Below are 12,249 nucleotides of genomic sequence, written 5' to 3'. Positions count from 1 at the left end.
TATTAGTGTTTTGAGTGGGTTAGTCCTTTGCATTTTTCCCCACACTTGCTTAAGCTAGTGAGTGCTTGTGTTAGGTATGTATGATGCAGGAACAAAGTTCAGAAGGCTGGAGAGCAACTCAACGAGAAAAAGTCAACTATCTTTATTCATGTTCAGTAATTTCCTGAAGACTGTGTTTGGAGTGTGTTGTCTCCTGACATGCTGTTGTGTGTGTGTGTGCTGACCATGCTGTTGTGTTCTCCAGCTCTCCCTGAGTGGTCCTTTGAGAAGGAGAGCATGCTGAGATATCAGTTGAGAGGAGGCGGGAGTCCACGGAGGACGCACGCTCAGCTCCTCCTTAGAACGCATTCCTCCTCTGGCAATCTGCTCAGCATGAGCTCCCGCGACTCCATTGAGTTTATCATACTGCAGGTCAATGGTAGCCACACACGGTCGCACACATTTGCCTCTAATGCATTGAAAAGTAGTTTTTTCTTATTTCAATATATCATGTTAACTTCTTAAACTTGACTAATTCGGATTAGCCTTCCTCACTCCCAGAACTACGCTGATAGTAGTTGTTGAATAGTATTAGTAGTTAATGAATTCATAATAATTACTGAATAATTCAGAAATATTTACAAAATCATTCATAGTAGATACTGAAACATTCAAAATTGAGTAGTTTATATTAGATACTGAATATGTTATAAATAGTTATTGGATTACTGGATAATTCATAATTATTTATAAATAGTTACTTAATTATTATTATAAGTTACTGAATAATTCATATTAGTTACTGCATTATTTATAGTTTCCGATTCTAATGTAGATGTATTTCCACATGTTCTCTCAGATAGTGGATGGGTATCTGAGTGTTAGTGCCAACCTGGGTGATGGAGCCCACACCCTTAGACTGGGAAGCCAACGAGTGGACTGCGGCCAGTGGGTTATGGTCAGTCTCCATCGCCACGACAACATGTTCAGCCTGCGGCTGGAGCAGGGTGGGGGGTCGCGAGAGGTCTCAGGAGTTCTTGGCCTCAAACGAGAGATCGTGGTGCATCCATCCAGCGTTCTTCTGGGAAACAGTGCTACACAAAGCGCTCTCACAGACTTTCAAGGTGGGGTTTTATCACTGTCTAATCCTTTTTTGTGAATTTCTATGTAACTGTAACCTAAAATATGATAGGATCTGCATGTAAATCATAACAGTAGATAAAGATAACCTAATAAAATGAAAAAGAACAGTTATTTAGTTTCTCATCCATTTATTGAACAAAGTGATATATCTTTAAATGTCTTCGTTGGCAAAAAACACATTTGGCAAAACCAAACACTGCCGGTGACTCTGAAGGCGAGTGCAGAACACTGAACTCAATGTCATGTTCATGAAACCAATTTTTTTGCGACATGGTGCATTATCATGCTGGAAATAGCCATTAGAAGATGGTAAATTATGGCCATGGGATGTGCATGGTCAACAACAGTACGCCATTAGGGTGTGGTATTCAAGTGATGATTGATTAGTATTAATGGGCCCAAAGTGTGCCAAGAAAACATTCTGTACACCATCACACCACCACCACCAGCCTTGACTGCTGACCCAGGGCAGGTTGGGTCCATGTATTCATGCTGTTGGTGCCAAATTCAAACAGTACACTGTTAGAAATAAAGGTACTTTGCAGGTACATTTCACACTAATCAAGGTACAAACAATGTAAATGTACCCTCAAATGTACCAACAGTGGTTTTAAGGTCCAATTGTGTACCTTATGTAAGTTTCTCCCACTGGAAAAGTACATTTACGCACCTTTTCATAATCTAATGTTTTTAATGAAATTGAGATTTATTATACCAGGCTAGGTTTTCCCAGTCTTCAGCTGTCTGGTTTTGGTGAGCCTGTGACCACCGTGAGTGAATACACAGTGTTATGTTTATATGGTGGTGAGTATTTAACCCTTGTGATGTCCATGTGTGTGCAGGCTGCATGCGTGATGTACGGCTGAATGGTCACTCTCTGCCGCTGGACGGTCAGAGTAGTGAGTTTGCCACAGTGCTGGAGCGACGCGGGGTGCAGGCAGGCTGCCACTCAGACGCCTGCAGCTCCAAACCCTGTCACAGCCCTCTGTACTGCGTAGATCTTTGGAGGAAACACGAGTGCAGGTCAGGCTTTACTCTTCTTCACTGCTTCAGAATTTCACCTTTAACCCTAACATTCTAGAGTTATTAATGCATAACAGTGCATTCAATTTATATTGCGTAATGAATCAAAAGTAACTAATGAGTGTTTTTTTCTTTCTGCGAAACAAGACTAGATCATTAAAATTATAATAAAATGTATTGTCTATATAAACAAAATTGTGGTGTCAACTGAACATTTTCAGTTCTTTGCTTTACTATTGATACAAACATTTCATTATCAAGGAATCTTAACGGTTAAGCTGTTTAAATTGTCAGATGTAATCCTTTTAAAATGTTCAGTGTAATTAGAGCGTGTTCTATCCCCATTAATTCTTCATGGCTGATTAGTGTTTTCTGTGTGTGCATGCAGGTGTCCGGCTGGTCAGTTAGCTGTTGCTGATGAGCTCACAGGGGTGGTGCAGTGCGCTGCTTCCCCATGTGGCCCCTCCACATGCCGGAATGGAGGCACTTGTCTGGCTCACTCCACGAAAAGCTACCAGTGCCGTTGCCCGGAGGGCTTCAGGGGCCAGTGGTGTGAGCTGGGGCAGGCCAAAGCCCTGCGCCTCGCTGCACTCAGCCCCAGCTCCATCCTCGCCATCAGCATGTGCCTGCTCGTCTTCTTCGGTAAATTCTGCTCGGGTTCCTTACAGTTTATATTTTAGCACTGATCAACACTCAAATCTTTCAGGCCTTTAAACTCCTTTCAGGATAAAAGAGTAAAAGAGATGGTCCGTATTATATGTATCTTCTGTGAGTTGACTGTTGAATGGTTGTGTACATATGATACGTATTTACGCTCATCAGCTCTGTTTCAGTGGTGCAGTGCGGAAGAGTAATTGTGTTTGGCCCACTGTGACAGTGCCTCTTTCAAGACTTGCCCATACCTCCATTATTCATTAGAAGTGATGGTGAACACCTCACAGATTTGTTACAGTGCTGAGAGAGCCTGGCAGCACTGATCAGCCAACAGAAACAGACACAGAGAGATGAGTCATGGAGCAGAGCCAACGTGTGTATGCGGGTGTGCACCTCTGACAGGTGTACTGAAGGGTTGGCAGTACCCTCGAGGCCCCTCTGCCAGCCTTATCAACCACATCACAGGCAGCATGCCAACCTAAAGAGTTTCCATCCAGGCTGCAATAAGAGTCGAACCAAAGCATATCAAAACAAAATGAGAAAAATTATACGGTACTTACACAACTTGTCCAAAAGTATGTAGACACCTGATCTTCCAACATTTCTTCTGAGATTATTAACAAGGAGCTTGTACCCCTTTGCTGCCGTAACTGCCTCTACTCCTCTGAGAAGGCTTTACACTAGATGTTGGAACAATGCTGTGAGGATTTGGTTGCATTCAGCCACAAGAGCATTGGTGAGGTCAGGTACTGACGTTAGATGATCAGTTCTTGATCAGAAACTCCAGTCCAACTCATCCTAAAGATATTAGATGGAGCCCCGTCACTCCAGAGAACACAGTTCCACTGCTCTACAGCTCAATGCTGGGGGGCGTTACACCCTTGGCATTGGACGTGGTGGGCTTAGGCTCATGTGGCTGCTCAGAGTGTCCATTTCTATAGAGATTGTACAAGCTATGGGTGCACCTGTGGACACCTGTGTCAGTAGTGAAAGGCTCTACAGTAACTGATGGATGAAAAATGGATTTGGGGAAGGACTGCGAATAAATGAGGAGTTTCATGCTGTGTATCCAATGGAGAAAAAACAGCAACAAAAACATTTTTTTCTCTGATAAAAGTAGTATGAATAATAATACAGTGTGATGTATAAACCTCTCACTCCTAACAACATACGTCATGGAAAACAAACAAAAAAAATCATTAAAGTGACATTTCTGCATTTTTAACTGTTACTGTCTTTGGACCATTGTGATAATAGACCGTCCACACCTCCATTGTTTTTCAGGAGGGATGGCAAACATCTCTTCATCTTAACATTCTCTTCTCTCCTGACTCTTTCTTTTCTAGCTGTGCTGGTGGCAGTGACCGTGTGGAACCAGAAGGGTAGTCGGAATAAGTTCCGGAAACGTGGCGTATATCACATCCCGGCGGAGCATGAGAGCTGGGAGGACATCCGGGAGAACATCCTCAACTACAACGAGGAGGGTGGCGGAGAGCAGGACCAGGTACACCACTGTCCACATCACTGACACATAATGTATTGATTTACCTTCAGTTCCTTCCTGGAAGTTCCCATGAGAAAAAAGTGTGGAATCATGATCAGCAGGTCTGAAGCTTTTTTATGTTCCGTCCACTAGATGGTAGCATTGTGCCATTTTTGTTAGGTGTGTCACTTCAGCAATATCTTGCCAGTTTTGTGTAACATTAATATTAGTGATATTTCACATGCAGCATACAAGAACATTTTTTATTATCCTGAGTTAGTTTAGGAATCTGGTTCGTTTAAAAAAAGCAAGAAAAAGAAAGAGAATTAATAATGTTCCACATTATAAACCAGTAGAGTTTCAAAGCCAAATTGATTTTCCTTTTTTACTTATTTAATTTTTTTTTTTTTTGGCTTACATACTTTAAATAAGACCTGTAAAGGTTCTGGTTTCTCTTCGAATATAAAGCCAGAACTATCAAAACCCCAGCATGATGTTTTTCATGTGCTGTTCTTTCTTTTTAATTCTCATAGACCTCTTCTGTCTAATCTTAGCGTTTCTTTCAACACTGTATGTCCACATACATGTGTTAAAGCAGAACGTCTTCATAATTCAGTGGTTGAAAAGTAAACAGTCACTCAGAGTGGTCTGATAAAAATTATGCACTGAAGAGAAACCTTCAGATTTTCTGTTTTCTTGACAGTGGTGGTGATAGGAACCAGGTGTTATGATGCCAAATGTAGTCATTTAATTTGTTGTTCAAAATGAACAGTGAACCACCACCCACATTCGTTTTTAAATGATAATAATAGTAAAACACTGAAACATCTTACAAAACTAGTAGTGGCTATGTTTGTGTTGTAGACATTGTGACCACTATTTCCTCATTCCATATCAAAACACTTTGAATGACTGTTTATATCTTTAGAGTTTAATCACATCAGCTTCAGTTCCAGTAACCTGTGGCCTTCACAGCAGCTCATTCAGTCATCCAACTTGTTTAGTTTTTTGAGGCTACATAAGTATATTTCTGTCTCCATGCCTTCCATACATTAGCCCAATCCAGCACCAAAGGTTTAACAGGCTCTCCCCAGACATGTATTCTCTTTAATAGTTAATAATAGCACATTAATTATCATTGTGCGTGTGCAGTAAGTCATCATGTGCCTCTTTTAAACAACATTGAACTACTGTGTAACTGTACAACTGTGTTAACTGTGTAAACTATTGTGAATCCCAAATAGATTTTCTAATGTGGTTCCTGGTGTTGCTTAACACCCTGTTAGCTGTAAACAATGACAGTAAAATGACAGTAAAAACAGGAACAGCAGTTATGAAGCCTGTTGGGGTGGTAGAAGCTTCTAGAAATTTTAGCAGCATCTAACAATCTTGTATCTGATGTAGTTTTAGTGCAGAATGCACTAGTTCAGTTTTAGTGCAGAAGCAGCAAATTTTGGACATCAAACACCGTGACTGATAATATTTGAGGAAAATGCTGTACATTGTGGTCAGCCTGTTACTTGAGTGAAAGATTTGAATAGAAGTGCCTGACCCCTGCTGTCTTTACCTCGCCACAGAATGCATATGACATCACAGAGCTGAAGAGGCCGCTGTGCTCCAGCCTGTCTCAGTCTTCGTCCTGCACCACGGCTCCTCTCATCAAGTCCTCTCAGGGCTCTCAGGAGGAGGTGCACCCGGGTGGGCCACTGACCTACCACCACAACCCGGGCTGCAGCACACACTGCGCCATGGACTTTAAGAACTATGTGGCACGCATCATCTGGGAGGCGGACAACGACAGCCTGGCCTTCCCCATGGACACCTACCACGTTTATTGCATAGAGGGCGAGGGGTCCAGCCTGGGCAGCCTCAGCTCTCTCAGCTCCGCCATCCCTGAGGATGACTTCAGTTACGACTACCTGCGACACTGGGGGCCCAAGTTCGAGGGCCTGAGTGAGCTGTACCGTAGGCCGGAGCTGGCCCTCACTTACAGGGATGCTGTCCAGAGCCAGAACCACAGCCAGAGCAAAAGCCTCGAGCAACTGCAGTAAGGTCGCTTTCACAGAGATATTTTGGTGTCCTTCAAAAAACAAATTGGTGTCCGTTAGTGGTTTGTTGTGGACAGAGATCAGTGTGAGCGTCATTCAAATCATTCAACTATGAATGCTCATAAAGAAAAACTGCTAGTGGTTGCTGGTTCTTACAGAAGTAAGTGAAACACGCAAAGCTCCTCTGGCCTGAGGCATGAGCTTTTTCTTATAGATCAGGGGTGCCTAAACCTGGTCCTGGAGATCTGCCCCTGAAGAGTTTAGGACCAACACACAGTTCCATGGAAAAGTCAGAGGCCACTCTTCCTTTTGCATAATTTCCTGTCCAGTTGGATTGTGAGAAGCAGAAAATGCAACCAACTTCTAAGACAGAACTTTAGAAGTGTGGAAAAATATCCCTGCAGAGTCTCCTAAAAAGAATGGAAGCTGTCGTAAATGCAAAGAGTGGACACAGAAAATTGTGAATATAAAGTATATTGTATTTAGTTCTTCGTTTATTTTGATATGTTTCTGCTTTTTTTCTTGTACTGGAAAATAAGTAGCTTTTATTTAATGCTGTGGTTTTAAAGGGTGGTTTCTGACTTTTGCACACTACTATACATGGCTCTGATATTCAGATGCTCTTGAAGGCCTTCATTACCTGGATCAGGTGTGTTAGATTAGGGGCGGAACTAGACTCTACAGTGTGGTAGATTTCCAGGACCCAGACTGGGCACTCCTGATATAGATCTTTAGAGCTGGATTGTACAGCTCTGGACGTGAACTGACACCATTGAATAGTTTCTCCTCTAACCTGCTCAACCTCCACATGACTGGCTACAGCCCTGTCCATCTCCTATTGGCTGACACATGCTCAGGTCAGAGTATGTTCTGTCAAAAATTCTCATGCACTGCGTTGTTCGTAAGTGCATTGTTCTCAATGAAAGAGGTGTGTTTTTGACAGAAACCAAAATGTCCTTGTGAATGCTGCCTGACCCCACACGCCTGCCAGCGAGAGTTCCCATCTTCCTGTGTGTGTTCTGTGTCCTTTATTGAGTTCCATTTACAGACTGATGGCAATCCGTCTTTTCCTTTGTGAAACTGCCATGAAAGCTTTAAGACGAACAGAAGAATGGATGACAGATGCTCTTTATTTATTCAGTTTCTCTCAGTGTGAACTGTTCAAGTGTACTGTATTTATTTTAGTCTTGAGAGATGTTTTACACACGGAACAAAAGCCAGAGAAAAACTATTTGCATTTTTTTGCATTGAGAAGCATTTTCTGTGTCCAGTTACATTCATATCTCCAGGAGGAGAGAACACAAACAGTCTTCGTTATTCCAAGCAGATGACCAATCAGGGCGTAAGCATGATGTGCACCCTGTTTGTCACTAGTGAGAAATACCTCAGCCCTAGTGATGAGTCCTATACTCCGTCCATTGTCCAAATTGGGGCTGTTAAGGCACCTTAAGACTGCAGTTGGAAGTCGGAAAGTCTGATGCGGCAGTTCTGCACAATTTGCTGTGCTATACAGAACACTACAGTGGATGAGCGTCTATCAGTGGGTGAGCTACTTTTGCACACTGGTATAAATGCTGTCATGGGTGTTCACTGTGTTGTTATTTAGTTTTTTAAAAAAAAGGCTTTTTGCCATTCTTTTCTTTCCCATGTTGGGGTGTCCAAATGGATCTTTTCTGACACCTCAGTCTGATGCATTTAATCCACTTCCATTCTTTTTAACAAGCCCTCGCCATTTTCCCTCAGAGAATCTTGGAGAGTGAACATACGTTTCAGCTTTAGCTTGATTTAGGAATTAAATTTGCTTGGGTTCCTGTGGTCATTTCTTTTACAGGTGCTACTCTGTCATTTTATTACTGTCCAGAATGGCCATGTCTGTTTTTCTATTTCCTCATTTTAGAACATTATAGGCCAAACATTCTATGTAGTGATGGTGGACATGGAGATGGTTGGTGTGAAAGTAGAGGAGGCAGTGGATAGGGCAAGATGGAGGCAGATGATCCGGTGTGGCGACCCCTAAAGGGAGCAGCCGAAAGAAGAAGATAGGCCAAACTTTCTACTGTTTTCCATTTAACTCAGCTGTGACCTGATCATGTTAGCCCCATCCAGATACACATCTCCTTGTGAATGCTGCTGTTCACCATATTTAACTAAATGAATCAGAATGGAACTTTAGGTGGCAGACCATGCCCAGAACTTAGGCTTTATCTGACACATTTCACGACAAAGCTGTTTATAAGCCATATTTTAAACATTGATTTGCTGTGTTCAGAGTGGGTTTTCACGTAGCAAACTACTCCATCTGTTACGCATGACTACACAGTATCTCACAAAAGTGAGTACACCCCTCACATTTCTGCAAATATTTTGTTATATCTTCAGGGTGCAACACTGTAGAAATGAAACTTGGATATAACTTGGTCAGTTTGCAGCTTGTATAGCAGTATAGATTTACTGTCCTCTGAAACTCAACACTCACCCATTAACACACAGCCTTTAATGTCTGAATAGCTGGCAACACAAGTGAGTCCACCTCACAGTGAACATGTCCAAATTGTGTCCAGTTGTGTTGTTGTCACTCCCTGGTGTCATGTGGCTCGTTAGAGTTACAAAGTTCCAGGTGTGAATGGGGAGCAGGACTGTTAAATTTGGTGTTTTGGGTACAATTCTCTCATACTGGATATTCAAGATGGCACCTCATGGCAAAGAACTCTCTGAGGATATGAGAAATAGAATTGTTGCTCTCCACAAAGATGGCCTCGGCTATAAGAAGATTGCTAACACCCTGAAACTGAGCTATAGCACAGTGGATCAGGCCATACAGCGGTTTTCCAGGACAGGTTCCACTCGGAACAGGCCTCGCCAGGGTTGAGTCCATGTGTTCAGCATCATATCCAGAAGTTGGCTTCAAAAAATAAATGGATGAGTGCTGCCAGCATTGCTGCAGAGGTTGAAGAAGTGGGAGGTCAGCCTGTCAGTGCTCAGACCATATGCTGCACAATGCATCAACTCGGTCTGCATGGCTGTCGTCCCAGAAGGAAGCTTCTTCTGAAGCTGACACACAAGAAAGACAGCAGACAGTTTGCTGAAGACAAGCAGTCCAAGAACATGGATTACTGGAACCATGTCCTGTAGTCTGACAAGACCAAGATAAACTTGTTTGGCTCAGATGGTGTCCAGCATGTGTGGTGGTGCCCTGGTGAGGAGTACCAAAACAACTGTCTCTTGCCTCCAGTCAAGTATGGTGGTGGTAGCTTCATGGTCTGGAGCTGCAATTCCAACATGTACTGTGACATTCTGAAGCAGAGCATGATCCCATCCCTTCGGAAACTGCGCCTCATGGCAGTTTTCCAAGATAACGACCCCAAACACACCTCCAAGATGACTACTTCCTTGCTAAAGGTAAAGGTGATTGACTGGCCAAGTATATCTCCAGACCTAAACCCAGTTGAGCACCTGTGGGGCATCCTCAAGCGGAAGGAGGAGGAGGTGCCAAGTCTAACATCCACCAGCTCTGTGATGTCATCATGGAGGAGTGGAACAGGATTCCAGTAGCAACATGTGCAGCTCTGGTGAATTTCATGCCCAAGAGGGTTCAGGCAGTACTAGATAATAATGGTGGTCACACAAAATATTTACAGTTTGAGCACAATTTGGACACGTTCACTGAGAGGTGCTCACTTGTGTTGCCAGCTATTTAGACATTAATGGCTGAGTTCTTTTCAGAGGACAGTAAATCTATACAAGCTGCACACTGACTACTTTAAGCTATATCCAAGCTTCGTTTCTATAGTGTTGTCCCATGAAAAGATAATAAAATAAATAATAAAATATTTGCAGAAATGTGAGGGGTGTACTCACTTTTGTGAGATAGTGTAACTTTATCACTTTACTATGCCATCTTAATAGTTAACAAACTAAAGTCTACACAGATAGCAACAAAAAATACTACAGCACAGTTCTGCACCAAAGTTTATAGCCAGACAAAGCAAGATTTTATGTGTTATATTCAGATTTTATATGTTATTTTTTTTTAGAAACTTTGCATAGCTAGCTTATTAATTCACTAATCTGCTCCTCACTGTCCCCTCCTCTCCTTGTGCTGCAAGTGTCCACTAGGTGTGACGCACTTCTGTATCAAAGTTGGCGAGGGCATGTTAAAAATATATTGAAACAGGAGCAGAATGTGAGACTGATAGTGTCAGTTGAATGTATTATACAATAACAAACAGGAAAAAGACTGACTGCTGTGTGTCAAGGTCAAAAAAGCGGAAAAAACAATCACAAAAAATATGTAACTGTTGGCCTAAAGAAATATATAGTTCTATTTTTGTTGCTGTGAAAGCAAGAATATTAGATCTGCAGAATCTTCTCACTTTTTATTTTACTTTTTGTGCCGAAAGAAGCAGTGTTAGAAAATTTGGAATACTTATTTCTTAGACACATGTATGATTGGCATTTTCAACTTTTCTTATTTTATACTTTAAGATTTCTATACCCCAAACCTTGTGTTGACTAAATGTGTTCTGTTAGCTTTGAAAAACAGATAAAACCAGCTGTTCTGAGAAAAGATTTGAAACCAAGAAGAGATACGCACAAGCCCAGTGCAGGTAACGGGAGACTGCTGCTGTTACATTGTAGACTAATAGAGCTAGAATAGAATCTAGTTAAGGACATCAATCCCAGAGGCCAAGCCTGGACTGACAGGACCCAACAGCACCCACGCATGTTCCTAATGAGACTCCTAGTGTGTGTGTGTGTGTGTGTGTGTGTGTGTGTGTGTGTGTGTGTGTGTGTGTGTGTGTGTGTGCGCGTGTGTGTGCTGTCGATGGCACAAATACAAACATTCCACTCTCTCCCTCTCACAGCTGTCATGCGATCCTCGTACTGGATACAGGCCCTATGACCTTGTCATGTATATAATGTGCATATATATGTTTTCTAGGGATCTAACGTCAAATATTCCTTTTTGTATTTGAATTTTAATAAATACAATGTTTTCCGTAAAGCAGTTCAAACTGTGTGGTTGCTCTTCTTTATTCCCAGTAGGAGTGTCCAAAGTCCAGCTCCCCGATACGAAACTTGATTGATATATAGACCACATTATATGTGGCCTGCAAGCCAATACAGTCATGACTACAGCCGAAAACACAAAAATACAAATCAATAAAAAGTAGCAAAAGTAAAGCATGGACATTACAAACAATATTCCGGTGACATAAGGGCAAATTAACTAAGGCAGTTGGACTTTAGGTCGTGCTGGTCTTGCAATATTAGTGGTTCATTCATTAATTGTTATACATTTGTGTTTTCCATATTTTGAATACTTAGTGGCAGAACACAGGCACATCTTTGCATCTGTCATATGGCCAGCGCAATATAACACAGCTGCCTGATTTCACCACGTAGGAGAAATATTTTTATGCTCTTCAAAGTTCAAATGGAGTTTTTTTGAGTTGTAACATACATGCATCAGTTGGAAATTTCTATAAATGCATATGCCATGAAGCACAAGTGGCCACCCCTGTTGGTCTTCGTATGGTCGGTAAAGAATCACTGCCCCTATTTAAGTAAGCCACTTTTCAGCAACAAATTAGGCTGCATTACTTTTTTGATCCCACAACCGGGGAAATTCCACCTCCGCATTTAACCCATCCATGAAGTGAAACACCACATACACACTAGTGAACACACACATTAGGGGGCAGTGAGCACACTTGCCCGGAGCGGTGGGCAGCCCTATCCACGGCACCCGGGGAGCAGTTGGGGGTTAGGTGTCTTGCTCAAGGACACCTCAGTCATGGACTGTCGGCCCTGGGGATCGAACCGGCAGCCTTCTGGTCACAGGGCCAGATCCCTAACCTCCAGCCCACGACTGCCCCAAAGCAAAAAGTGACCAGCCCACAGGTATTTTGATATGAC

The 12,249-nt window shown here is 42.4% G+C and overlaps 1 protein-coding gene across 1 annotated transcript in view; it reads left to right on the top strand.

Moving 5' to 3' along the window:
• The window catches only part of si:dkey-22o22.2 (neural-cadherin), a 184,174-nt gene extending 175,220 nt beyond the window's left edge, over window positions 1-8,954 (top strand). The window contains exons 28-33 of the mRNA XM_017714353.2: window positions 245-411; window positions 839-1,103; window positions 1,965-2,145; window positions 2,534-2,787; window positions 4,146-4,303; window positions 5,860-8,954. Coding sequence (XP_017569842.2) covers window positions 245-411; window positions 839-1,103; window positions 1,965-2,145; window positions 2,534-2,787; window positions 4,146-4,303; window positions 5,860-6,333 — 1,499 coding nt within the window. The 3' untranslated portion in view covers window positions 6,334-8,954. The remainder of the gene's footprint in view (window positions 1-244; window positions 412-838; window positions 1,104-1,964; window positions 2,146-2,533; window positions 2,788-4,145; window positions 4,304-5,859) is intronic.
• Window positions 8,955-12,249: the final 3,295 nt, after the last annotated feature.

The sequence above is a fragment of the Pygocentrus nattereri genome, chromosome 3 (genome assembly GCF_015220715.1).
Source record: "Pygocentrus nattereri isolate fPygNat1 chromosome 3, fPygNat1.pri, whole genome shotgun sequence".
NCBI lineage: Eukaryota > Metazoa > Chordata > Actinopteri > Characiformes > Serrasalmidae > Pygocentrus > Pygocentrus nattereri.
The sequence above is the reverse complement of the archived record's forward strand: the minus strand, read 5'-3'. Positions and strand labels throughout refer to the sequence as shown.